At 41.7% G+C, this 27,733-nt stretch overlaps 2 protein-coding genes across 2 annotated transcripts in view; one reads left to right on the forward strand and one right to left on the reverse strand.

The window, feature by feature from the left end:
- mindy3 (MINDY lysine 48 deubiquitinase 3) overlaps positions 1 to 1,025 on the reverse strand; it is a 37,714-nt gene extending 36,689 nt beyond the window's left edge. Inside the window, exon 1 of the mRNA XM_012862642.3 lies at positions 891 to 1,025. The gene's annotated coding sequence lies outside the window, so the exon portion shown is untranslated. The remainder of the gene's footprint in view (positions 1 to 890) is intronic.
- Positions 1,026 to 1,805: 780 nt separating this feature from the next.
- Positions 1,806 to 27,733, forward strand: part of si:dkey-12j5.1 (probable assembly chaperone of rpl4) — a gene marked incomplete at its 3' end in the record, with an annotated part of 34,314 nt that continues 8,386 nt past the window's right edge. The window contains 8 exon segments of the mRNA XM_036133217.1: positions 1,806 to 2,013; positions 2,187 to 2,296; positions 2,384 to 2,530; positions 2,660 to 2,809; positions 5,692 to 5,801; positions 5,909 to 6,032; positions 7,790 to 7,885; positions 9,405 to 9,473. Of these exon segments, the coding sequence (XP_035989110.1) occupies positions 1,947 to 2,013; positions 2,187 to 2,296; positions 2,384 to 2,530; positions 2,660 to 2,809; positions 5,692 to 5,801; positions 5,909 to 6,032; positions 7,790 to 7,885; positions 9,405 to 9,473 (873 nt within the window).

Consider the following 27,733-nt stretch of genomic DNA (forward strand, 5'->3'; position numbering starts at 1 on the left):
GCTATACCAGTTAATTGGCATTATGATCTTTCCTGCTCTTTTACTTGTTTGTTTTTTTATGTCTTTGAAACTAACCTGCCAGTGAGACTAGAGATGGAAATTAGCCACTATAACCTCATCCCAATGTTCTGATTTGTTGAAAGCCTACAATTGTTTTTAAACTCAATAAAATTTGTGATTTTCAGCTTTCCCAACTCTGTAGCCTCCTTTTTGTAACCTGTCAATCGTTAATAATTTAAAACAGCTTTTATTGGCCTATGCGATTCAATTATTTATTTTTAACATTTTTCTAACCTAACTATCATGAAGACAACAAGCTCACCACAGCATCCCTGGATTACTGCTTCCTACGTTGTAGTTAATAATTCTGGGACAATCGCAAAAAGAATAGAAGCGCTTTTGATTTGATTAATTTTATGGTTAAAAAGACATGCAAAGAAAAAAAAAACAAATCACTCGAACTTGAAAATTACAAGCCTTAATATGCACGGAATGGTCGTGCGCATCATATCGTGAGAATTTACCGAAGCTGGCGCGAACGGCGTCGTTTGAACACTTGCTCGCTCTGCAGTCGACCAAGCTAAAAGGCCAGCAACGGCTGCGTTACCGTCAGGTGGCTACAGCGGATAATAAACAACGAAATGAAAACCACTGAGCGAACGGCTAACTGTTTGTTACGCCGTCGTAAATTGAACGTAAAACAAACAAACGAAACAATAACGTTACAGTTAAGTTGGCTTGGCACCATTAAGCATTAGCATCACCACAGTTGCAGCTAACACCTACATTGCTTTATCATTCAATTTCTTGTCACTCCGGGGCGGCGTGTATATAACGGCCGTGAGAAGCAGTCGTTGGTCGTTATTTCGACGTCAATATTCTACTCTTACCTCAAAATAGACTCGAGTACTGAGGGTCTGTGTTGGTTGTGTTTCCTTTGACAATTTCCCTGTCAGCCGCATTTCTGTCATTCGTTTATTTGCAACATATTGTAAAATGTAGAAAAAACCCCACTGCGTGCCTTTGACGTATTACGCCATTGGTTGAAATCGAGAAAGTTCCAGATGCGTCTCAACGCGTAGCATCGATGCGTTGCCTGATTGGCTCATCAACGTGCCAATCATGTCGAGTCGAGGGCACCCTCGGAAATGGAGCGGATGCTGGTAAATTAATTTTAAATACAGTTTACGAATTCTGTAAATTGTATTGGAAAAAACACGCTGTTTAAACACTGGAACGTCAGTATTATTTCTAAAATTACGCTCATAGTACTAGAGCTGAAATATATTACATTTCTACTGTTTAGATTCTGAAAATGCATTCGGTATAATAGGTATTTTGTTTAATATCGGCTACCGTAGCTGTGACAGTGGATGTACTCCTTAACAGTCACCCGGGGAATAACTTGGGTGAAAGTAGTGTCGGGGAGGAGTAGGAAGATTAAATAGAGGGTAACTTTTTTTTTTTAATGCAAGGAGATCAGAGTCAACCTGCCAATAAGGGCACCCTGGGTTGTTATATCAACAGCCTTTAACAAAACAAACAAGCAATGGTGAAATACAAGCTACCGGTGATCACCTCTCGGCGAATATACAGCCAGATGCTCATCTTATTCTACAGATTCTCTTACGTTATTTAGATATTTACTAAGATATTGGTGAGGGGCGTCCGTCTCTTGTCACTTATGATGACTGAGATTAAATCGACATCCTGCATGACACGCCGGAGGCACCGTTTGAAATTGTGTACAAACCACGCGGACCCGTCGCACCGATTTTCTCGTGGCGTGATAAATGGGGCGCACCCCACTTCATCGTTTACCGCATGCGTGTTGCATGCCGCCTACAGTTCGGAGTTCTTCATCACGCGTCCCAATCAGTTTGGGAAAAGCCTTCTTTTAGAGGACATTTAGTTGTACAAAGAAATCAGACAGGCTATTTATCACTATGGGTGGTCAGTCTAAGGGCAAGAAGAAAAATAAACCCAAGAGGAAAGACAACCGTCAAAACAGGGGTTAGATATTCAATGTTTTTGCCATGTCTTTGCCTTATGGACTTTTAAATATATTTAGCATAAATTCATAACAGCAAGTTTTTTTTTTATCCAAGTTAAAAAGTTTCGTTGTGATTTGAGACCAAATGAGACACAAGCAACCTTTCATGTGCACCTATGTTTCATCCTGACAGATGGAGGATTTGTTGACCTGTCACCTCAGGAAAGGATGAAAGTAAGAATGCACGAGAAAGCAAAGAAGAAGACAGCTGAGAAGTACTCAGTGCAGCAACTCCTAGAAAAGGTGACATTAATGTAAAGACACGTCGCCGTGGACGCTCGCTAGAGTTGTACATTTACATTTGTACATTTATTTCTCTTCTGTGTTCAGACTCAGGAATACATGGACAGTTTTGACTTTGCGATGGCTGGCCTCTTCTGTCAGAGAGCTTTGGATGTGGACTCCGACAACCTTCAAGCCCTTGACATGCTGGGACACATTTGCTCTGAATTGGGAGACATGCAGAAAGCTAAATCAATATCCTTTGTGACGTTGTGTTCTTGATGCATATCTAGAAGTAATCGGAGGGGGAAAAAAAAGCACTGTGTAGTATTTTTATTCTGTGCTAAAGTGGGAATGGTTTGGGCTTCCTTTACCGAGTCCTAAGCGTTTCTCCGTGCGATGGAGCTGAGCCCAGACGTTGGACATAGTAAATACATGTATCTGGGCCAAATTCACACTGGCCTGGAAGCTGTGGACTACTACACGAGAGGAATACAGGTCCTTCTGTCAGCGCTAGAGAAGCAAGAAAAGATGGTAAGCAAGAAGACGGCGCCTGGCCAAAGTGTTCGGACCCTTTCAACCCGTCCTCGTGTTCTCACAGTACAACCACAGACGTCAGTGTAGATATTTTACATGATAGACCGACATAAACTAATATATATTGTATAATTACAAATAGGGATGGGTACGTGACTTTAAAAATATTTTACAAATAAAAAGCATAACCAGTGACATGCATTTGAATTTAGCCTTTCTGAGTGAGTACTTCACAGAACCATCTTTTGCTGCATTAACAGCTGCAGCTCTTTGGGATTTCTCTTCCAGTTTTGACTTTATTTTTTTTTTTTCCAATTCATCCTATTAAAACAGCTGAAAATCACAAAGAGCATCTGTAAACATCCATCCTCACGTTTTGCCTGTTTCTTAATTACAGTTGGGTCTGAATCTCGACTCGGCCATGGTGTCAAATGGATATGCTTTGATTCTAAACCATTTTAGGTCTGGGTTTATACGTCTATCCGGAAAGTGAACCTGCACTGCATTCTCAATTCTTTTGCAACCTAAGAGGCTTTCTCGCAGGATTGGTCTTCGTTTAGGTCCATCCATCTTTGCACGCTGACCTAAAGAATCTACACAGAACGTTCCTACCACCACATTTCACCAGACAGGGATGTTGTGTTGCTGAGGGTATTAGGTGTTAGTTTCTTGCCACGCGTTGTGTTGTGCATGTAGGCAAAACTTTCATATTTCGTCTCATCTGTCCTGAGCACATTTCTTTCCAGCTCTAGCAGATTTAGGGTGCAGACTTGTGTTAAGCAAGGAATAACACTGTTCCCTAACTTAAAATATTATTAAAGAGATCATTTGGAATATTGGGCTGCATGGTGGAGCGCTGTGGTTAGCACTGTTTCCTTTTAGCAAGAAGGTGCTGTTTTCAAGCCCCGGCCTGGGTTCTTTCTGTATGGAGACTGATGTTCTCCCCATTGCTATGGTAGAATGGAGGAAGCTCCTCTCCGGACACTTTGTGGAGGTCTTAGGAGGTCCCAGTGCATGGCTAGGTGTTGATCATTCTTACGTGCTTCAAGCCCTGCATGGCTTGTTGGAAACTTTAAACAGGACCACTAGGAGCTTTTTCTTTCATTTATTCAGGCTTTCTCCTTGCCACGGTCCATTTTTGAATGACTAATAGATGCTGCAATAAGAAGTTGTTCCTCCTGATCTCTGACGTTTGTTTTATTACCAAACCCTGCTTTAAACCTCTGCATCCCTGACAACCCGCTGCGGACTTCATGATGGCGTTCGTTTACTAAGGCTTCCCCACAAACCTTTTATGTGTTGACTAATTATTTCTGAGGTCAGTCACTTGGACTGGATTCTGGGTATCAGAGTAAAACGGGGCTGGATACAAATCCATGTCGTACTTCTTGTCAATTATTTGGGTTGGTCTATAAAACAAAATAGGTTCTAAAATAATAAAACTGATAAAGTGCAATGATTTTAAATAGGCCCTGTAATGAATTTTGTGTGTGTGTGTGTATATATATATATATATATATATATATATATATATATATATATATATATATATATATATATATATATATATATATATATATATATATATATATATATTTTTTTTTTTTTTTAAGATTAACATAATGCTGAAAAAGGCATTCTAATTAATATTTAAGGTACTTAATGTTTTGTTCACAAGAGGGTGCTGTGTCCCAGAGTACCCTCATGTCAAGGACCGGTTCTTCAACTAAACAACTTACTAAATGACAAAGGGCCTTCATATGGTCATCAGCTTTAGGAAACACAAGCGTTGTGTGACTCTCATCCAGAATTCTTGTCTTTTTTAGTTTAAAATTAAATTCTGTTTATTTCTATAAGGGCGATTCACAACATGTCATCTCAAGGAACTTTACAAAGTCACTTATATCAAATAATGCACACAGTGGACATCTGCTTGCATTGTGTTGTTGACTTTGCAGAATCCCTCATACGGAGCATGCATGAAGCAACATTGGAGAGGAAAACTCAGGCGATGCTCCCCTCTAAGACGGTCCCCCAACTGAACAGAACGCTAGGCCAGACGTAGCTATTATGAAGAGGAAAGAAACAAAGAAAACATGATGTTAAAAGCTGGAAAAAAATTAAAAAATATGTTATATTTGTTATAAGATGAACTAGATTTGTTTGCATCGAAGACACAAAAAACAACATGGTATAACTACCAAAAATAAAAAAAAATATTCAAAACTAGTTTCATCTCCTGATACTACTTTCAAAATCCTAAACCATGTGTGTTGATGTGCTTCATGTGTGAAGGCTTCCATTTTAAACTTTGGTCCACCGGGAATCTTTCAGCTGAATGAAAAATTAACTGAGGGAAAGTTGAAAATAACAGAAAAGCATCATTTGTTTTTCAATTTCAAAAGCACGTAAAATTATTGAAGTAAATTGTTTAACACGACTAAATTGTTCAAAATATTCGGTTGAGTGGATCGGTTCTCAAATATTTATTAGGTGTTTATCATTTTTCTCCAAAGAATTAAAAAATTCCAGGTTTCTGTAGTAAAACTGACAGGAAAAGTCTCTTCCAGCCTTATAATTGTGTGACGGAAAGTCAGCCTGAAGAAATTGCACATGTTGCACGGAAGTAGAAAAGGGACTTTGGGAATTTTCGTGTTAATTACTCATTTATAGCTCTGATTTTTCCAGCTTGACACAATTATATTTTTAGTCTAAATGACCCTTTCAACTGAAGTTCCTCTGGGAGTATAGACACATTTTTCCTCAGGTTATGTAATTATTATAAAAAAAAAATACTTGCCTGTTCATCATGTGCGCAATTCAGATACTTTTATATAATAACTAAGAGAGGAAATCTGCCCTGTGCTGTTCCTCTGCAGGCTCAGGCCGGGGCCGTCGGAACAACGGATGAGAGCGACGAGGTCCCTACAGCGAAGGACGTCAGCGTGGCCTACTGTTCCCTGGCAGAGATCTACTTAACAGACCTCTGGTACTGCAGCAGATCGTACTGCACTGCTTACACCGAGAAAACCCGTCTCGCTTTTTAGCCATTTCTAACGACTCCATATTTGTCTCTTCCTGCATCCGTGATCATAGCATGGAGGAGGGAGCTGCAGACAAGTGCAGACAGTTCATCGAAAAAGCTTTACACTATCACCATAACAACCCAGAGGCTCTCCAGCTTATGGCCAGTTACCTGTTTAGTACGGAAAGAAACCAGGTCAGACACACACACACACACACACACACACACACACACACACACACACACACACACACACACACACACACACACACACACACACACACACATACATACATACATACATACATACATACACACAGAGACTCCAGATGAGTTATCGGCACATTAAAGCTGGAATCTGCCGAGTTAATTATTCTGAGCAGATTGAATTGTATGCCATTAATCAGCAGATGAACACTCAGATGAACACGCACACACAGACGGGAACTGCCAATAGGAATGTTAATTACTGGGCAGATCTTTGAGGTCATACAGTCATCTGATAAATTGAAAGAGACGAGGAAGCACGTTGGACTCTGTTTGGGGGAAAATTGCTACATCAACTGCACGGTTTTAGGCCATAAGAGCGCAGACCGGTTTCTCCTTACAAACAGTTTATTGGGGCTGTTGCACAAAACAAACACTCATAATTACAGTTAAAAAATATACAAATTATTTCATCGCTTATTAAATGTACTCATGATATATGCAAAACCCAGCTAGTTATTAAAAATTATATAAATTATTTCATCGCTTATTAAATGTACTCATATGCAAAACCCAGCTAGTTATTAAAAATTATACAAATTATTTCATCGCTTATTAAATGTACTCATGATATATGCAAAACCCAGCTTTGTAAATTATTTGAAAATTATATATATATATATATATATATATATTTATTTATTTATTTATTTATTTATTTATTTTCCACAAATTAGATGAGTTGGAAATCATTTTAATATTGGAATGTCTTAATCTGCATTGATTGTATTATTCTGAAATTAAACTAGAAGTCATTAAAACATTATTTTTATTTTTTTGGTATATTGTCTGGGATCTTTCCTGACTCTTTTACAGCCAAAAATCAGTATGCCATAAAAGACACAACTTTTTTCCCTCCTGAATATGATAAAAAAAATGCAAACGTACCATTAGTAACAGAAAACAATCTTAAAAAAAACAAACAAAGCAACACATGGTCCTGTCACACCTGGCGGCAAGGCACATTTCTATTTTGTAAATTATATGACATCACACACTCTTGACTGCAGAAGGAGGTTGTTTAATTATCACTTTGGGTTATGATGGGTTTTAAATTAACAAGGATGAAAGAGAAACATTTACATTATATCTTACATCTGTGTCAAAGTGGATTCTTAAGAGTTGATGGAGTTTTATCGGAGCATGAAAGTAACGTCTCAACGTTTTTTTTTTTTAATATTCCACATTGTTGTCTCTTCACCTGTAATTGTTGCAAGCCGGAAAACATACAACCCACAGCTTTATTTCGACCAATTGTAACCTTGAGCTTCAAATATGATTTAGATTCAACAGCTTTTAGGGCGACCTTTCAGTAGGATCTCAAATGGGAATTGATTCACCTTAAATTTACTGGCAAGTAGTCAGGAGTTCACTCATTCACATCTTTAACCTGGAGTGAAGCTGCAATACTAGATACGGGCTGTAGGGGTCAGGCTTGTCCCAGTCTTTTATATTAGTTTTGATTTTTTTTCTAACTTTTTTTTTTTTTTTTAAATGAACTGCATTGATAACAATGAACAATAATTAAATTAATTTGTAATGATTGGTCATTAATGTCTATGGAAGATGGATTAACCAGTGGATAATACAAGGAAATTTGTCCCCGACATTGCAAACTTGTTTATTGTGTTAGAAGGCATGATTAAAAGATTTTGGACGATTCTATTTTTACACTTTCGTCTTAGGAAGGCAAGGAATACCTGTTGAAAAGTGTTGGAACGTGGCTACCTGCTCACAAACGAGGTGCAGCTTCCTCCACCACAGAAGAAGAAGAAGAAGGGGTGAGCTTGTTTTCTGGTTGGCATTTCTCTCGCTGGAACCAGGTACCAGGTTCCCATAAGTCTCAGGTTAAGTGATGCACCAATCAATAATTTGTGGCCAAGTTATGATCTTTGACTCACCGACATGGATTTACGCTAATCCTGATTTCTCATCAAGAACTACAATATCAGAAATAACCCAGAAAATGTTATTCTCATGCCCTCCTGCTGTGAGCGGTCATTGAAATTTACATTAGAGGCAGAGAAAAAGTCACAAAGAGTGTGAGAGAGGGCACGTGTGTGCGAGCGCAAACAAAGACAAAATGATTACAGACGTCCCTTTTTAATGTAGCTTTAGCATCTTTACCTTTTTTCTTTTTTTTGAAAAACACTATTCTCCTTGTTTATCCCCTGGAGCATATAGACCCTTAACCTACGTCTGGGGTTTCCTAAAGCTGCCAGAATGTTCAAACCCAAAATGTTTCACGACAGACAGAAGTTAAAAGCTCAAAATAATAAACCACCAGAACTTTTTTATACTCTATTTAGTCCTCCTAATAAATGCTGAAAGTCATCCTCTCCTTCTCTTGCCGCCTGAAGGAACTGAAGACATGTAAAATAAAAAAGGCAACCTACAGTTTGCTTTAAAATCAATTGTCACACATCCATGTTCCTGTAAATGATGGGTCTTCATTTATTAACATCCACACCAAAGAGTGCTGCATTTGTATTACCCTGGACTGTTGAGACCACATTTTTCAGCCCAATGCAGAAGACCATTGGAGTCATAAATGAATGTCTGTGAATTGCATGAAGTGATGTGAATCTTTATTGAGCTTCCAACTAGCTGATTAAGCTTGAAAACTGCTGGTGTTCTGATAAAATCAGATATATATTTTTTTAAATCCAGGTTTATTTCAAAGAGCCTTTTTCAGCTGGCGAGGTTGTCGCAGAGTACTTTGCAGCAGACGTCAAGGACATCAGCAGAGATAAAAAAAAAAAAAAAAAAAAAGTTGGAGATAATGAACTGGCCAATATTAAAAACACAAGAAAGATGAGACAAGCCCTTCACAAACGTGTGCTGTTAAGTCATAGTGCATGGGGGAAAAAAAAAGCAGCAATGAAAGGCAGCACCAGGAGTCGTTCTAATGGGGGTGGGGGGGATAATGGCTGCAGTGCCCCGTTTTTTAATATCGCCAAATGAATTATACTGGGGTTCATTTAAAAAAAAAAGAATAAATGTGAGACAGGAAGGGGTTTTGTGATGATTTGGTAGAACAAACCCCCTCTGACTCCACGGTTATGACTCTTATCTTCACCTGCAGGTTGATCCGAACTCAGCCCGCTGACACTTTGACTGAGATTAACAGCCATGTAGCTGCAGAGCATTTTGCAGCCTGAAATTGGATCGTGTTATTATCAGACAAAGGAAGGAGGAACTCTGCTTGATGTCGCTCGTGTAAACACTCCTCCAAAAGGTGGTCACACCGTCCTTTATTATTATTTTCCCTCTTTCTTTTTCTCTCCCCCCTGCCTCCAGAATGAGATCCCTCCGTACGAGTCTCGCATCACCACAGCCAAACTGCTTATCGAGTCTGAGGAGTATGAGGTAATGTGTTTGCAATGTGTTGTGCTTGCATGCTCTGTTTTGGCCGGGGCAGTGCGTGGTTCGCGGCGGGAGGGCGGCCTGGCATTTCTTTGTGTGTGTATGTGTGCTTTTCTTTCTACTGAATAGCACTGGAGGTGGGAAGGCCATGCCTGGTCTTTATGCCCTTCAGAGTTTAGTGTCAATAATTGAAGAGTGGTATTTACAGAGAGAGACTGAGGTGTGTGTGTGTGTGTGTGTGAGAGAGAGAAGAAGGAGATGAAGAAATGGAGGGAAGAAAAAATCACAATGAACCTCTGTTTTGATGGATTGCTGCCATATCTTTGAAACAGCACACTCATCTGCTAAATCACTCATCAATTTCCAGTTTAAATGGCCTCAATTTCAGTGGCTCGCTGCCTTCAGTTCAGTGCCGAACCTCCGAACAATCATTAACGCTTGAAGTCATTTTCTGTGATTACTGCCACACCAACGGCAGTGTAGCAATTTTCTGTTGTGATCCAATGATTAATTTCTAGTCAATCTTGTTGGGTGGTTTATGGTTATTACTGACAGGAAATGAGCACAGTGTCCCTTTTTTTTATGCCCCCCCCCCCCTTAACTCTTCCACCCAAACGGCCCAGCTGCAGCTATATCTTTGTGTGGGAGTGGGAGCGGGACATGTGCTGTCAGGTGCATCAGTGAAATGACAGCGTTTCAGTCCATAGTTTCTGACATGTCATTTGTCTTCATCTTCCTGTTGGTGTCATCAAGCCTGAAGCCTGAGCCTCGGCCGCGCTCAGAGCTTTATAATGTCACAGAATTTACCAACATTTACCAACACGGGCATGTTTATCCGCGTAGACAGTTCAGTCGAATTAGCTTTTGGCCACCAGCGGTCTGAACCTTTTTGATCTCAGATGAGCTTAGCGTTCTCTCCGGAGTCAAGTCCCAGACTTGACTGGGACGGATTTAGGAGGAAGCATCCTGGCTTCCCATTGGTTCATGTTCTGCTTTTCGACATAAATACATGCTTCTATTAAAGGGTTTCCTATGCAGACCCGGAAAAGTCTGGAGTTTGCTTTAAGCGTGAAAAAACTTTTGCATTCCCAGTTGCATCCGTCCATTCATCAGTCTATCTGTCCCTCTGTCCGTTATGCCGTCTGTGTGTCCATTCATCCGTCCATCTTCCCATCAGCCTGGGTGGAGCTGTTTGTCCATTCATCCATCCAGCTGTCCATCTTCCCAGCCATCCATCTGTTCATCCAGCCACCTGTCCCTCTTGCAGTAGAGGATTTTTTTTTTCAGATTATATACTCAAATTGATAAAATACCAGCAGCACCATTGTAGTACACTTTTGTGTTTTAAACAAAATAATTGAGCGCTATAGAAATCTGGGCATAAGGTTGAAATTGCCACATGCAAAATGTTCCGGTACTCTGTTTACTTGCTTCTGTGTTAACTGTGTCCTTGTGGTCCAAAAGGGCGACAGTGGCGCAGGAGTTAGAAAGTTCGTCCTGGAGTTGGCAGGTTGCCGGTTCGATCCTCCACTCGGACCATCTCAGTCATTGTGTCCTTGGGCAAGACGCTTCACCCGCATTGCCTGCTGGCCCACTTCTGTCAGCAGGGTGTGAGTGTGTGTTTGAATGGGTGAATGACTGATTGTAGTGTGAAGCGCTTTGGGGCCGTCAGACTAGTTAAAACACTATACAGCTATTTACCATTTACCAAAATCTCACCGTGTTCCCTGTCTGCAGATTCAGAAGATGCATAATAAATCCCCTCTTTAAATGAAAATGACACATTGTTGGCTTAGGATTTTGCCTTAGTAATAAAGATTATGGGTGTCTTTTTTTATCTTTACAATTTTTACTGTCAGACTTTTATGGCTAATACATAGATTCTTACTTTGCAAATTCTTATTTATGTTGTTTCAAAGGGGAAAAAACCCTGTTTGTCTTTCCCTGTTTGTAACTACAGGAAAATGTTTCTGTCTTGGACTGTGGTGACAAATTCAATCTCCAAAAATTGTGTTTATTTTTTTTTTTTCTCCCAATGCTGTCTTTTGTTGTCACACAGCACTTCATCAGCTGCAAACTTGTCAGTGGGTGACAGTTTAAACAAGAAGCTAACACATCCGGACCTTTGGCTCAGTAAAATAACACCTCTGCTCCCTTTAGGGTTACACACCGCCTCGCCAAGAAGGAACAAAAGCAACAAACCAAAACTAAATCCAAAAAGGTTCTGCTTAATATGCAGGTGCAGGTTCATATAAGCTATCAAAAGATCTGCCCTCACTAATTTGAGCTGTACCATATTCCTGAATTATAAAAACAAAGTGTTACGAGATGCATCCTTTGGTTCTGGGAAGCAAATCCTACTCTGTTTAGCTCAAAATGTTTTCCTCTGTCAAGTAGACAAATAAACCATGCCGATTTCTTTAACAAAGGAGCATGATTGATCACAAAGATTAATTGAGCTCAAAGATCCATAGAGTTGTTTAGGGAGGATAAAACATAATTTTCACTCATTGATTGGCCACCCAGGATCTCTTGCTTCAACTCCATTAAGAAAATTTAAGATGTACTGAAGACTCTCCGCAGCACACTGCCTAGATCCTCATAAATACCAGAGCTGGACAAAAAGTTAATTCAGCCATAAACATAAAAATTGGTTTGTTAAATAAAAGGAATGTTAAATGTAATGCAGTCAAAGCAAAAGAAGCCCAAGAGGTGTGATTCATCAAAGCCTATTTGTCTCTTGTCGTAGATACAGGTTTACTTTTATATAAGAATGTGTTAAGTTTTAATTTTGAAGGTTGTTTAAAACGTCTTCCAAAACGGAGCGTGTACTGACTTCATCGGCAAGACATTAAAATGTCACTATGAAAATCTAAAATATCTCATAAACGTGCTATTTGAATCACAGCAGGAACCGAACATTAGCTCTTCCAAACATGTGCTAAGCAAAACAAACAAAAAAAAACAAACAAAGAAGTGCTTCCACAAGTGGATTTCACATTCTAGGAACGTTCTTTCTTAATTTAGTAAAGAAAATTTTGACTTCTTCAAATCCTTTTCCCCCTTTTCATTCATTACAAAACATGAATAAATGCCAAAAATGTAAATTTTTATAGCGCTAAGGGAAAATGAGCTCAAAGATAATGACTGCGCCGTCCACGTTTATTGGCACCCTTGTAAAAGATCGATTTTATTGTAGTAACGTAATTTCACGCTGATAAGTTTAGACAAATCAAACATTGAATTCGAGCATATTTGTTCATTAAAATAAACACATTAAGTAATATTTTTCCTTTTAACATGGTTTAACAGTAGGTAGTGCTGTTGCCTTGCAGCAAGAAGGTCCTGGGTTTGAGTCCGACCCTAGGTCTTTCTGCATGTTCTCCCTGTGCATGCGTGGGTTCTCTCCGGGTACTCCGGCTTCCTCCCACAGTCCAAAAACATGACTATTAGGTTAATTGGCCTCTCTAAATTCTCCTTAGGTGTGAGAGTGTGTGAATGGTTGTTTGTCCTGTTTGTCTCTGTGTTGCCCTGCGACAGACTGCCGACCTGTCCAGGGTGTACCCCGCCTCTCGCCCATTGACAGCTGGAGATAGGCACCAGCAACCCCTCTCGACCCCATAAGGGATTAAGCATGACGGAAAATGGATGGATGGATGGATGTTTTAACTGTTGCTACTGCTATGCCATAAGCTGGTTGAATATGCTTATTATTATTATTAATTATAATTTGGTATTATAATTTAAATAATAAATCATTCAACTCAAAATTTCGCTATAACAAATATAGTTCAAATGGTGGTGATGTTAGCTATAAGCTTATAAGTATTTATACCACTAATGCATTAGTTAACTTGCTGTTATGAACTCATTTATGCTGGAATAAATGATCAGGTCGGACTGTTCACCGACCAGGTTTATCCAGCAGGCTGTGAGAACCCCAATGTAACTGCAATTAGAGTTTAAATCCTTATTCCTTATCACCATCCAATGATATTGTCTCTGTATTAATATCAGATGTTAACTCCAAAGGAGGTTAGCTCTGATTTCTGAATACCCATGCAACTGTGAATTGGATTGAACACAAAACAATTTCTATTCCGCAGTCGTTGGTTTTATTGAACCAAAAGCAATTCCCTGTTACAGTAATTCTCTGATTCAAACAACTTTGGAATTCTTACTCATTACTAAACTAAAACATGCAAAATATATATGTGGAAATAAAGAACAAAACAAAATAAACAATGGATTAAAATGAGCGGTTAGCAGATCTTAACTTAACTCAAAGTTGTTTAACACCGCCCTCGAGACATCGGCATTTCACGTATCAGCCTTGATAGACAGAACAGCTTCGGGAATCTCACTGGACGCTTTGATGTCTTACACAAAGCTAGTTCAGCTAAGCTACCTACAGTTCAGATACACGTGACCCTCCCAAGATGGCTGCTACGATGACGTATGAGGGGAGGTCCTAATGACGTAACCACGCTTACGCTGATGGGGTAATGCCTCGCTTCGAAAGGGGGCAGCTAACTGGGAGTTTAAAGCAAAGCCCGCGACTTGAGCTCGGACAAAGAGATTAAACTGATAAGGAGAAGCGAAAAGAGAGAGGGGGGGGAAGCAGGGAAAAAGATGAAAAAAAATAAGGCGGTAACCCACGGCGGGGTTATTGATGAATCACAAATCAACACAGCAAAATCAATTGTAAAATACATGCACATACAAAGAAAATGTTCAGCAAAATAATTCCAACTTCGTCGTGGAATAAAAGCATTAACCAACACCTACAAAGTTCTACGCCTGCCCAGGCACTTCTAAACACCCTGTTGGTGAGACAGAAATAAAAGGGGAGAGTCCGTTACTTTGAGATGCCTCGGGGCTGGTCCGGAGCGCTCCCGAGTGTTGCGGCTTTCTGGATGCGTCTTGACGAGCGCAGTTATCCGCAGGCTGCAGCGGGACCGGGATGGGAAGAAGCTGCTTCGTTTCTTCCTCCGGGTCCACAGTCGCTTTGTTGGCCAGACAAAGCGGGGTCCTCTTCGATCACTGGGAGATATGGCGTCTCTCAGTCTTTTGATCAGAGGGAATTTAAAAGTACTTATTTTAGTCGACCTCCTGTCTGCACAGGGAATAGTTTGGCTTCGAAAAAAAACTCTCGGTCCAGCGAGGAATACGAGCACGTGTTGTGGGATCACCCCAACGGAAACAGCTGTGTCTTCTCGGGTTGGCTAAAGCCAGGGAAGAAGGAAGCTCATCGTGTGTGATCGGCTTTTATAGCCATCACCATAGCAACCTTATCTTGATCGGCGGCCATTTTGCCGTGTTGCGTGATGGGAGTTGGTGGCCATTTTGACCACATGAGTTGGTGGCCATTTTGACCACATTGCATCGTGGGTAACGTAGTCCGTTACCGCTTTCTGTCACGTCTGAACTGGCACAACATACCCCCCTTTAGCTTTGAAGAGTGGGATGCTGGTCACAGTCTTTAAAGCTACAACCAAGTCCATTCTGGCGTGACGAAAATCCGTTGTGCATGAGTGGAACAACCTAATAGTCTTTCTAGTAGTCCATTGGGATTCATGCAGTTCAGTTCATCATCCAAGAGGAGGAAAAACAAAGCATTCATTGTGCCTGGGTCAGTGACCTAGCCTGGGCAGGACTAAGCTATAGCTAGTCATTTCTATTGGCTAATAAGGCAACAATAAAGTAATAATAAAAAAAAAAGAGAAATGCAAACTTCACAATCACCATTGTCAATACATTCATTGGTCATCAGGTTTGAACTTTGAACCAAAGAAAGGAGAGAAGGAAAGAGGGAAAGGAAAGAGACAGCGGTTCGTAGTCTAATCAGCTTATGGCCTTCAAGGAGCTGGTGCTACGAACCTGGGAGCGACAAAGGTGAGGGCGTCAATCCTGGTTTGCAACTGTTTGATCTGCTTGTATGCTGCATACGCCATCGCGGTAGTGATGGCCCATCCAAATACAAGGAGAACCACAATAATGGTCATAATGTGAGTGTCGGTCGACTCTGTAGCTCTGGGGAAGCGAAGCAGAGGGACCGAGCTCAACTCTGATGGAGTGAGACTGAATTTAATCAGCTGGGTGCCTGCAAGTAAAAGCTGTCTTTCAATGCCGACATCAATGCTGAAATTGTATCCCTTAAAGACATCTATTATTTCAATCTCTGAGTCATATTTATCAACGTCAAGGTGATGCAGAACCATGTTTCCAATGTGGACTGGAGCACCTTGAGGTGGGGAACAGAAAATGGTTTGGTTGGGCAGTTTTAGTCTAGTAACTGTGTCATGCTGCTCGTAGGATAACAGGGCTTCTGCCTCTGGGGTGCTAACGAGCCAGCGGTTACCTGCCCGCTCAATTTTGGTTTCCACACCTGCATCTTTAAGGGTCATTCTAGCCTGACAGTTTTGTTCAGGAGATTCATTAGACCACACAGGTAATTGGTAACGTCTCTGATAAATGGGTTGCTTGGGCATACCCAGTGGATGTCTTTGGTTTTGGTACACAAATCCAAATTAGGGACTAAATAAAGCTTGGGATCAGCATCATGATAGGCTAATATTGAGGGAGTTTGTAGGTGTACGTGGGTCTCACCTTGCCAAAAACCGACATTCAATACTGATTTAAGCCTATACACATTAGCTCTTTCAATGATGGGAAGGTTTAGCATAAATCCTATCTCCAAGTTGTCAGGATTTACAAATATCGGAATTGCACTACCTAGGCTGTGCGCCAGGTGTATTTGTGGTGGTTGCAGTGTTTCACTAGAGGCAGATTTGAGAACCTTTTCGACCAAATCTACTGGTACCAGGTACGGAGGAATCCGTCCTTCAGCAAGGCTATTTATGGATGAGCTAACCTCTCGAGTGAGGTCCTGCATTAAATCTCTAACAACCTGAGTATACATCATGTCATTCTTTACCACTTCTGTGAGCGTTTCCAAAACAATGCATGGTGTTATGGCTGAGTGTGAAATTATAGACGTGAAGTTATGTATGGACACTTGCTATATTAGTGCATGTTTAAAGTGTCCTGATTGAACATGCACTTGTCCTATTTAATGCTATGCATTGTTCTCTTCGGCGGGGGCGGAGTTAGGCTCCCTTCCCTGCGAGGAGAGTTTGGTGGACGATTTAATTTGGTTCGCATGAACCCATTTGTACTCTGGACTTTGCACGCTGGCTTCTAGGTTCTTTCGAGGCCACGCGAAAGTCGTTCGGAGACGGTCTTTTAAGTCAGTGACGCACTGGTGTGCCGTGTAGACGGTTGTCACACTGACGTCTTCGGGCTGGTAGATGAGATTCAGGGGAAGTGTCCTTTGCCTTCCTGTCATCATCTGGAAAAGTGTCACCCCTGTGGAGCATGGTGAGGTAGAGCGGACTAGCATTAGGACCAGGGGAAGCTTTGTATCCCGGTCCCTGTCATGGCTGCTGGCGTGTTCCTTTGACATGCTGGCCACGGTGCAGTTCATTCGCTCCACCTGTCCGGATGACTGTGGGCGGTAGGTGATGTGGAATTTAACTTCCACGCCCAACATGTTGAAAAGCACGGTCATAATGTTTGACGTTCCTCTGTCCGAGTCGATGGACAGGGGAAGGCCCCACCGGCTGAAAACGTGATTTAGCAGCAGGGCTGCTGTGGTGACAGCGGTGTCATTCGGTGCCGGCAAACATTCGACCCATTCTGTGAAACTGCCTGTTATTGTCAAAAGATATTTGTTATTTCTTGACGATTTGGGGACTGGACCGATCCAGTCAGTCTGCAAATGTGACCACGGAAATATAACCCCCCTTTGCTGAAGCAGGGCTCGGTCTAGTGGCCGTGTGGGTTGTAACTGGCTGCAGGTTAAGCAGCCTCGTACATACTCCTGGGTGTCCTGGGCCGCTGAAGGCCGGGACATCACCTGTTGGGGAGTTTTCAGATTAGCTTTGCAGCTTCTGTGTTCTCCTACTGGTGAGTCATGGACGTGTGTCAGTGTGATCCCAAGTTCGTTTGAATCTTTGGGCTGAATGGGCTGAAACTCATAAAACAGCTCCTTAAGTGCTGTTTCCTCTGTTTCAGTGGTCAGTGCATCAGCTTTTTCCAGCTGTTGCATAATTTCTGTTTCGAAACCAGGGTAGGGCTCAGTGGGTGAGTCCCGGTCTCCTGGTTGATTTGGTGCTGGTTCTGTTGGGTCGGTTGCTGTCGCATACACCAACAGATTTCCTTCAGCTTCAAGCGTTGCACCACAAATAGATCCAGCAGGCCGAGCTTCATGTCGCCTGATTTGGATCATGCTGGAAGGAAAAGTAAACATGGTGTCTGGAGAGTCCTGTCTGCCGGTCAAGGATAAGGGCAGGTCTCCGATGACGGGAATGCTCAGCTCAAAGTCGTGGAAAGAGCTTTCGATGAGCACCCCAAGAGGTTTCTTCGCCACTACTTGGATCGGCATGTGGGTTGGATTCTCCACTAACAGGTAAGCTGAGCGGTTGTTCAGCTCAAGCAGGGGTGTGTCAGAGGATTTGGAAATCGGCTCTGTGGAAGGCAGAAATGGTGCTAAAAGTTCTTTGGGCTCCTCGGAGCATGTCACCTGGTTGATAGGGACGGACAGTCCACTTCCAGAAGTGAGGGGCTTGGGAGTCCCCACTTGGGCCCAAAGATGACCATGATAGCAGTCAATGAGTGGGGCTAACCTGTTCAACAGGTCCTGACCCACAAGAAAAGGTTCTGTGTCCAAAGTACATATGTAGATGGGGTGCACCAGGGTCATGTCACGGAAAGTGATGTCTAACCACGCCCGTTTGGTGATGCATGACTGATCCTGAGTGTAGCTGGTGATGCCCACGTTACAGGTCTCCACCTGGAACGGTTTCCCAAGAGACACCATAGCTCTGGTCACCTCATCAAACAAATCTGAGCACATTAGACTGATCTCGGAACCCGTGTCTAAAAGAGCATTTGCAGTTACACATCCTCCGATAATTGTCGAGCAGTATAAGCGGTGTGCATTTTCATGATGGTTTAGCTCACCTAAAAACCTTAGAAAAGTGGCTTTCTGATCACCTGTTGATGGGATCTTAGAAGGTTGTTGGTGAATTTTCGGTTGGTCCCCCCCCTTAATCAGATAAACTCTGTTAGAAGGGGAAGCCTGCTCCACGCCTAGTCATGCTGGCTGGGGTTTTGGGCCTGGCTTACCTGGAGGGTCGGCAGGATTGGGTGATGGCTGGGACGGCTGCGGCGCGATCTGATGCACTGTTTCGGCTAGCACACTGCGAAAAGTCTCCTCCATCTCCTTTCTCATTGACTCCTCTATGCACAGGTTCCAGCCTTTGTGGTCATGTGTGCTTTTCGACCTTTCCGGCCTGTCAGCTTGCTTACCGTATCGAGCTGGATCCGGCCTGTGCCATTTTTGAAACCTCTCACCTTCCATGCTGCCATGCTGACCTCTCCTATCCTGAGAAGCTTTCTTCTGCTGCGGCTCAAAACCATGTTGCTTCTTAGGACCAAATCTAGTTTTAGGTTTGAAGGGAGGCATCTCATGTCCCTCCAGACCTAAACTCTTTTCTGGTTTGGCTCGAATCTGCAGAACCTTTTTATCACTATCGGCTCCTTTGTTGGGCCGGACACGTGTTTCCCATGCCACCTGCGCGTATTTCCTGATTTCCTGCATGGTAAGTTTCTTGGTTCTACAATGCATGGTAACCTCATAACGCACGCTTTCATGAAGATTATGGAGGAACAAAGATTTGAAAGTGTGGTCTTCCTCCAAGCCGGGAGCATTTCGTCCCTGAAAGTAAGCAGCCCGCAAGCGACGGTAGTACTCTTTTGGTGCTTCAGTTCTCTTTTGCTGAATTGCAAAAGCTCCAAGAGTGGCCGAAGCTGGGTCTGTAAACGCCGAATATTCTTCTCTTAAAGCCTGACAAAGAGCTGAATAACGGTCACGTGTAGCTGGAGGGAGGCTTTCTATGAAAACATGGACACTTCTGGACGTGGTTTTCCAGATAAGCTTCAACTTTTCTCGAGCTGAGGGGCTATATAAGTCTAGCAGACAGCGCTCTACCTCTCTGAGATAGTCATCAATGGTGGATTCTGTATTGCTAGGATCAAAACGCTCTATGTCTCGGGCCAGGGACTCAAGTTGCCGCATCCGCAGTCCCTGTTCAGGGATCGGAGCTGGTCCATCTGAGTCCTCTCCTGACGACTCCTGCCTGCGGTAACCACGATAGGAGGGAGGCTCCAGTTCTGACCACCTACCTGGCATCGGCGGCCGTTCGTGGGACGCAGGGGGACCCCCCCTGTCATGAACTCTTGTCTGTGGACGCAGTTCAGAGGAGTGGGGTTCACCTGTGTCCCAGGAACGGTGCTCTCGTCGCCCTGGTGGGGGGAAAAGATCACAGCGGACCGTGTCAGGGGTCAGGTGGGAAGCAGGTGTTTTCCCATGATTTACATCATGTGGATCAGTCCTGATTGCCACCCTAAGTTGTTTAGGCATTTCTTTCCGTATCACACTGCTATATCTGTCCTGACCTTCGCTTACCCTTCGCTCAGAAGGTGTCTGAGGGCCCAGTTCATCCAATGTCCTCCAGGTGTGATCTCCATGTTTTCCTTTGGAGTCCTCATACTCAGATCCTTCAGTCTGCAAGCTCATGTGATCCTCCTCTCGCTCCTCTGTGAGATGACAGCTGCCCTGAACTCTCTGTTCTAGCTCCCTGATTCTTTCCTCAGCTAAAACACGCCTCTCAGTCTCTAGCGTTAACCTTCGGTGGTATAACGCAGATAATTCACCCAAAACATCTGCTACCAATCTACCCTTTGGCTTGCTCTGGACCTCCTCCACCAATTCCTGAATTCTCCTCTCACAGTCCTCCATGTTAAACTGATTCAGACGGGTTTGTTCGTCCGGTGTCATTTTAAGCAGTGAGCTAATGACATCCTGGGCCTCCATTCCAATGGAATGGTTTGGACCTTCAGCTCCTTCAGACCTAAACACTGAGGAATCTTCACTATCCATTCTGTGTCAGCTATGGATAACAACACAACAAGTAACAACACTGTAATTTAGCAGAGCGCTAAATGACAGACAACAAATAACAACGCTGTATTCTAGTTTAGCACTAAGCAACAACGCATACACTTTAATTTAGCTCAGCGCTAAACAACAACTGCTAACAACAACTGTTAAGTGGCTTCACTTTAACTGTTAACAGCAAACACGCACTATGACTCACTTTACCGCAGAAAGTGGATTCAAATACGTGCGTTTAATTAGGCTGCGCAAGGGAAAATCAACCCTGCGACTTACAGCTCCTATGTTTAGGAACGGTTAATATGCTTGTTTAACTTTGAGAATATTAACTTTGAGTGACATGGACCACTAACCTTTCGGCCAGTAATTAAGTGATAAAGCTGTGGCTTTGTTTGTGATGTAAGTTATTTCAGAACAGGTGCTCTACACATGTGTGGAAAATAGCAAAGTGTTTTGGAGCTTCAGAGGTGGCAAAGAATGACAGTTAAAAACCGCTAAATTGCAACCCTAGTTTCAAAATCACAGCTCAATTTTGACCACTTATGATGAGCAGAAGGGGATAAGGGAGGAAAGAAAAGAAAAATGTTCAAAATAAAATAATAGTAAAAGTAAAATAAAATAAAAATTCAAAAAGGAAAAAAAAAAATGAAGATATGATAATAAGAAAAAAAAAAAAATATGAATAAAATAAAATTAAAAAAAAGACAAAAAGGGCGTAACCATCAGGCAAGTTTAAAGAAACTGACTTTCAAAACGGTCCCTCCGGGACACTGAGCGATCTAAGCTGTCTTTAAGACCGTGACTGCAACTACCTATCCTGGCCACCAGATGGAGGCAGGGTCTCTTTTTTCAAAGCAGAACACGACACAGACTCTGATTGACAAGTAGCAGACGCTGGCTGCTGTGTATTTCAATCTAGCTGACTTCCAGTCCAGAAATCAATATTCAAACCTCGGGTTAACAACCTCAAACCACCACAAACACGTATATATTTAGTAATGATACCTCCTTAATCAATTATGACTGAATAGTCATTTGGCAAGGTGAGCAGTCAAAATGCTGGAATATGGATTGTGTTCATTCAATTCATAAGTTGCTGGTTATTCGATTTAGTCTAAAGGAACGCCAATAAGTAGACTAGCCCACCCAGGGACGCCAATTTATGCTATGCCATAAGCTGGTTGAATATGCTTATTATTATTATTAATTATAATTTGGTATTATAATTTAAATAATAAATCATTCAACTCAAAATTTCGCTATAACAAATATAGTTCAAATGGTGGTGATGTTAGCTATAAGCTTATAAGTATTTATACCACTAATGCATTAGTTAACTTGCTGTTATGAACTCATTTATGCTGGAATAAATGATCAGGTCGGACTGTTCACCGACCAGGTTTATCCAGCAGGCTGTGAGAACCCCAATGTAACTGCAATTAGAGTTTAAATCCTTATTCCTTATCACCATCCAATGATATTGTCTCTGTATTAATATCAGATGTTAACTCCAAAGGAGGTTAGCTCTGATTTCTGAATACCCATGCAACTGTGAATTGGATTGAACACAAAACAATTTCTATTCCGCAGTCGTTGGTTTTATTGAACCAAAAGCAATTCCCTGTTACAGTAATTCTCTGATTCAAACAACTTTGGAATTCTTACTCATTACTAAACTAAAACATGCAAAATATATATGTGGAAATAAAGAACAAAACAAAATAAACAATGGATTAAAATGAGCGGTTAGCAGATCTTAACTTAACTCAAAGTTGTTTAACACCGCCCTCGAGACATCGGCATTTCACGTATCAGCCTTGATAGACAGAACAGCTTCGGGAATCTCACTGGACGCTTTGATGTCTTACACAAAGCTAGTTCAGCTAAGCTACCTACAGTTCAGATACACGTGACCCTCCCAAGATGGCTGCTACGATGACGTATGAGGGGAGGTCCTAATGACGTAACCACGCTTACGCTGATGGGGTAATGCCTCGCTTCGAAAGGGGGCAGCTAACTGGGAGTTTAAAGCAAAGCCCGCGACTTGAGCTCGGACAAAGAGATTAAACTGATAAGGAGAAGCGAAAAGAGAGAGGGGGGGGAAGCAGGGAAAAAGATGAAAAAAAATAAGGCGGTAACCCACGGCGGGGTTATTGATGAATCACAAATCAACACAGCAAAATCAATTGTAAAATACATGCACATACAAAGAAAATGTTCAGCAAAATAATTCCAACTTCGTCGTGGAATAAAAGCATTAACCAACACCTACAAAGTTCTACGCCTGCCCAGGCACTTCTAAACACCCTGTTGGTGAGACAGAAATAAAAGGGGAGAGTCCGTTACTTTGAGATGCCTCGGGGCTGGTCCGGAGCGCTCCCGAGTGTTGCGGCTTTCTGGATGCGTCTTGACGAGCGCAGTTATCCGCAGGCTGCAGCGGGACCGGGATGGGAAGAAGCTGCTTCGTTTCTTCCTCCGGGTCCACAGTCGCTTTGTTGGCCAGACAAAGCGGGGTCCTCTTCGATCACTGGGAGATATGGCGTCTCTCAGTCTTTTGATCAGAGGGAATTTAAAAGTACTTATTTTAGTCGACCTCCTGTCTGCACAGGGAATAGTTTGGCTTCGAAAAAAAACTCTCGGTCCAGCGAGGAATTCGAGCACGTGTTGTGGGATCACCCCAACGGAAACAGCTGTGTCTTCTCGGGTTGGCTAAAGCCAGGGAAGAAGGAAGCTCATCGTGTGTGATCGGCTTTTATAGCCATCACCATAGCAACCTTATCTTGATCGGCGGCCATTTTGCCGTGTTGCGTGATGGGAGTTGGTGGCCATTTTGACCACATGAGTTGGTGGCCATTTTGACCACATTGCATCGTGGGTAACGTAGTCCGTTACCGCTTTCTGTCACGTCTGAACTGGCACAACACTACACTAATTTCTAACTCTTAACAACTCCTATTGAATAAATTTAACTGAAGCATTTTTATTATTTCTGTTATGCGATTCCCTGGAGTATAAAAATGACATAACATAGAAACCCGTTTCTTAAAGCCCACTCTTCAAAATGGGAAAGACAAGAGTACATACCATTCAAATAAGGCTAATGTGTGACAATCTTCATAAATCAGGATGTGTTACCAAGAAAATAGCTTCTTCTCTAAATTAGCCATCATCTAGAGTTGAAGTAACTGAATACATTTTTTTTGTTTTCTCTGCATTTTTTTAAGTGTCCTGCAGAGCTCCCTTCTTTCTCACTCACATTGACAGACACAGACGCAAATGTCATCATCATCATCATCCATCATTGCTGCTGATTTACTTGTCACACGGCAGACGGGGAAACGGGCAGCTACGTTTTCCTGACATCCATTAAGGCATCTTTCAGTGCGGTTGTCACACAAGCTGGTGGGTAGTATCGTACCCACTCACCTTGTCACTCCGTGTCCGCGTCTATTTATTAAATGCTTCTGTCTTTAAACTTAGACTGCCGTTGTGCTGCTTGTATCGCCGGTATTGCTTTACAAGCAGAGTTTGCATGGACTTCTCCCAGATTAATTTACTTCACTGTATCCGTCCCTGCTTGTGTGTGCGTTTGCATGTGCGCGAGCTATGGCACGCCCTCGCTTGTAAAGTGATTTGTCTTTCTCCAGTCTCTGCTGCACGCTCCAGTAAAATGATTCTGTTAAACAGCATTGCCCGAAGACGACTCACACAAACACGCAAACTGCACTCGAGCACAATGGACATTATAAATGAGTTCCTCCCCAGAGTGCTGCTTTTTTTCTATAGAGGTCTTAAAATAAAGAGGACAGCATACTTGTATTGTTCTTGGTATTTATATGCATCTGGGGCTGTTTTTTTTTTTTTGCCCCTCCTTTCCAATTTTCTCCCTCTTTTAATTTGTATCACTCCCTCTTTCTCTTATCTTCACAGGAATATTAATCTTGTTGTTGTTTAGAGTGTGAAGCAGCTTAAAAAACTCTGAATCTTTAATCACTCGCCCCTGGGCTGACCAGCGTAGTTAAGAAGTTGGAGACGGTATAATGGTTATCATTGCTCACTTGTCCTCGCTTCCAGATATATCTCTTGTTCTATTTTTTACCGCTCTAAAACTGCCTGCTCTATCTGTTAATAATCTTTTGTCCCATCTATTAGCGTAAGCTTTTACTCATTTTGTCATGTTGTGACCACAAACTTCAATGTTTTCTTTTTTTTTTTGGGGCGGGGGGTTATTTGATTGAGAAACACGAGGTAGCAAAAAACACGAGGTAGCAAATGGATGCACACCTTTTTGTGTGTGAATAAAGGTCTAAAAACAGTATGCATTTGTATTTGGTGCCCTTGACTCAGTACTTTGTAGAACACCCTTTTACTTTGCTGTTAAGTGGCAGGTGTTGTTGCTCATTCTTCTTTGCAAAATAGTTTAAAGGGGCCCAGTCATGTATTATGACTATAAAAACAAAAGACAAAAAAAGACATATACCATATTTTTTGAACTATAAGTTCCCCTGGAATATAAGTTGCATCAGTCAAAAACTCATTATATAGAGGGGAAAAAAGCATATACAGGTTGCAACAGAATATAAGTCGCATTTATTTGGAAATTTATTTCACACAATCCAAGACTAAAAACTCACATTTAATCTGGTAAAGCAACTTATTCAATTACACAGCTGCATCCACAATTGGCGAAAAATATATGGAACATACCTGGGAGGTTGAATGGGGTAAATTAGCATAACAAACCACCAGCTCCTACCCGGAAAGTTCTCGTCAGCGCAGTTCAGCGTAACCGGTCGTTATGCTCAAAATTGTCAAAATTACGCTGAAATTAGACCGTGAGTGTAGCGGTGTTAAGCTAAGCTAACCGTATGACACGGATGTTTCAGAGCAACATGAAGCCCACATGCACCAGAGAAGTTGTAAACCGCCCAGATAACAGACCTGTAAGCTAGTGCTAGCTACCATTTAAAACTGATATACAAGTCACACCTGACTAAAAGTCGCAGGATTAGCCAAGTATGAAAAAAGTGTGACTTATAGTCCGAAAAATACAGTAATCATCTTCCAATAAAACGATGATGCCAAGCATTTATCCTGATATTTTTTACTCGGTCCTTTTGAGCCAGAAAAAGTTTTGCACCAGGCGAGATCAGCAGGCATAAATATTGTCGCGCCATCTGCCGGCAGTACAGTGGAAATATCACAAAGCAAGATAGTGACAATTAATGCAGCTACTATTAAAAAGAGCCAGTAGACTATCCTAAAGTGACAGCTCAGCGTTGTCACAGACCAACCCCACCTACAGGGTTAGGGTTACTTAACGTCTTTCTTTTCGCTCCTCCGCTGCATGTTGCTGACTCGCTCTTCTCCATTGCTTCACCTTGTTTACTCATTGTGCGCATGCGCAATATCGTACCTCCAGTCAAGTGGTCTTGTTATGGTAAATATACACAAAAGCACATTGCTTATTAATAAAAAGAGTTTAAAGCACAGAAATAAAATATAATAAGATATCAGGGCACGATAATTAAATCGGAAAACCTTTGTATGTATCTAGAATGAGCTACTGGCATAGAAATTAGTTACTAGAAAATACTTTGTAGTTGCTGGTAGTATGAACTTTATTTAAAAAGTACAGTATACAGTTTAAACATAAATGTCACCATTAAAACTCAGTAAGAGTAGATAGAGAGCATCTGGTAACATTGATTTTAAAGTCTTGCAACATATTCTCAAATGAATTTAGGTCTAGCCTCACATGAATGTGCTTTAATATAAACTAGTTAACGGTTATGATCGTTGTCGTGCTTGAAAGTGAACCTCGGTTCTGGTCTTACTTGTTTTGCAACCTTTGATGGGTTGAACGCTGAAAAGCATCTCCCTGCTGAAGAGCATCCCTCACGGCATGACCCTTGCACCATTTGTTGTCACTGTGTGGAGGCTGTGCTCAGGTTGATGTGCAATGTTCTAATTTCTCAGCAAGGCATTTTGTATGTGGGTCTAAAAGGTCAAATTTTTGGTATTTGATAAGGCCAACTTCTTCCTCAGATTTTGCATACATGGCCCATGGCAAACTTTAAGTGACTTTATTGACTTTGTCAGAAATCTGATTTATGAGTTCACATCTAATAGTGGTCCTGGTAACACATTCTCTCACCAGATCTGTGGGCCTCTGCAGCTCTTCCAGATTTATGATGGCTATCATGGCTGCTTCTGTGATTAATGCTCTCCTTGTCTGGCCCATTTATTCAGGTGGACTGACAGCTGTTCGTAGGTTTTCAGTTTTCATACTGTTTTTCCAGATGATGGGTTAAATATTGCTCTGAGGTAACCAGAGATTGGGATTTTGTTCTGTAATCTAATCCTCATTTAATCTTCTCCACTGATCTTCTCTAAAAAACAAAAACAAAAAAAAACAAAGATCTGAACCTTTTAATAGGACAGCTAGATTTATGCTGAGGTGAAATTATATTTACATGGACTTTTTCTAATTAGATGATTTCTGAAGGAGTTTGGTTGCATAGAGTTTCATTTAGAGGTATGAGAGTAAAGAGGGCTGAAAACACTTTTCAGTTTGTTTTTATGTTGTACAAAGGTTTAAAAAACTAGATATTCGTGAACTCAAAGTTAAATATATATTCTTTTAGTTGGGGTTTTGCATATAACCCCATTAAAATACAAGTTTGTGTTTGTAGTATAACAGAATTGTTTATTTCTCCTATACTTTATATCTGTTGTTTGGCACTGTAACTGTTTACGCATGCGTCGGAGTGAGATGATGAAAGTCAAGGAGATAATTGTAGCGCTGGGCATGAATCCATCCCTCATTGGTTGAGATTGGGTGGGTTTTGTTTTGTGTGCTTTTAATCAGTCATTAATTAATTTAGGACAAAGGGTTCTCTGCTCATAATTGGTCTAGCAATCAATCATCTGACTCTCTGACATGCATGTTTGTGCGCTCTTAAAACGACATACTCTCAATTAACCCGACTCCCGCTCAGTCTGTGCAGGCGACGGGCCTCTTTATCATCCCCGGAACCACGTTGACTTAATGAAAAGAAACTCCACAGAGCAAGAGGAGTAGGGAAAAAAAAACTGGGAAGTTCTCCAGCTAATAAGTCTGCCTTAACAAGAAACAAGTGCAGCTTGTTGTAGTCACATTTCTGTTGATCTCTTGCTTTATGTGTGTGTGTGTGTGTGTGTGTGTGTGTGTGTGTGTGTGTGTGTGTGTGTGTGTGTGTGT

This window comes from Fundulus heteroclitus, chromosome 3 (genome assembly GCF_011125445.2).
Source record: "Fundulus heteroclitus isolate FHET01 chromosome 3, MU-UCD_Fhet_4.1, whole genome shotgun sequence".
In the NCBI taxonomy this organism is placed as follows: Eukaryota; Metazoa; Chordata; class Actinopteri; order Cyprinodontiformes; family Fundulidae; genus Fundulus; species Fundulus heteroclitus.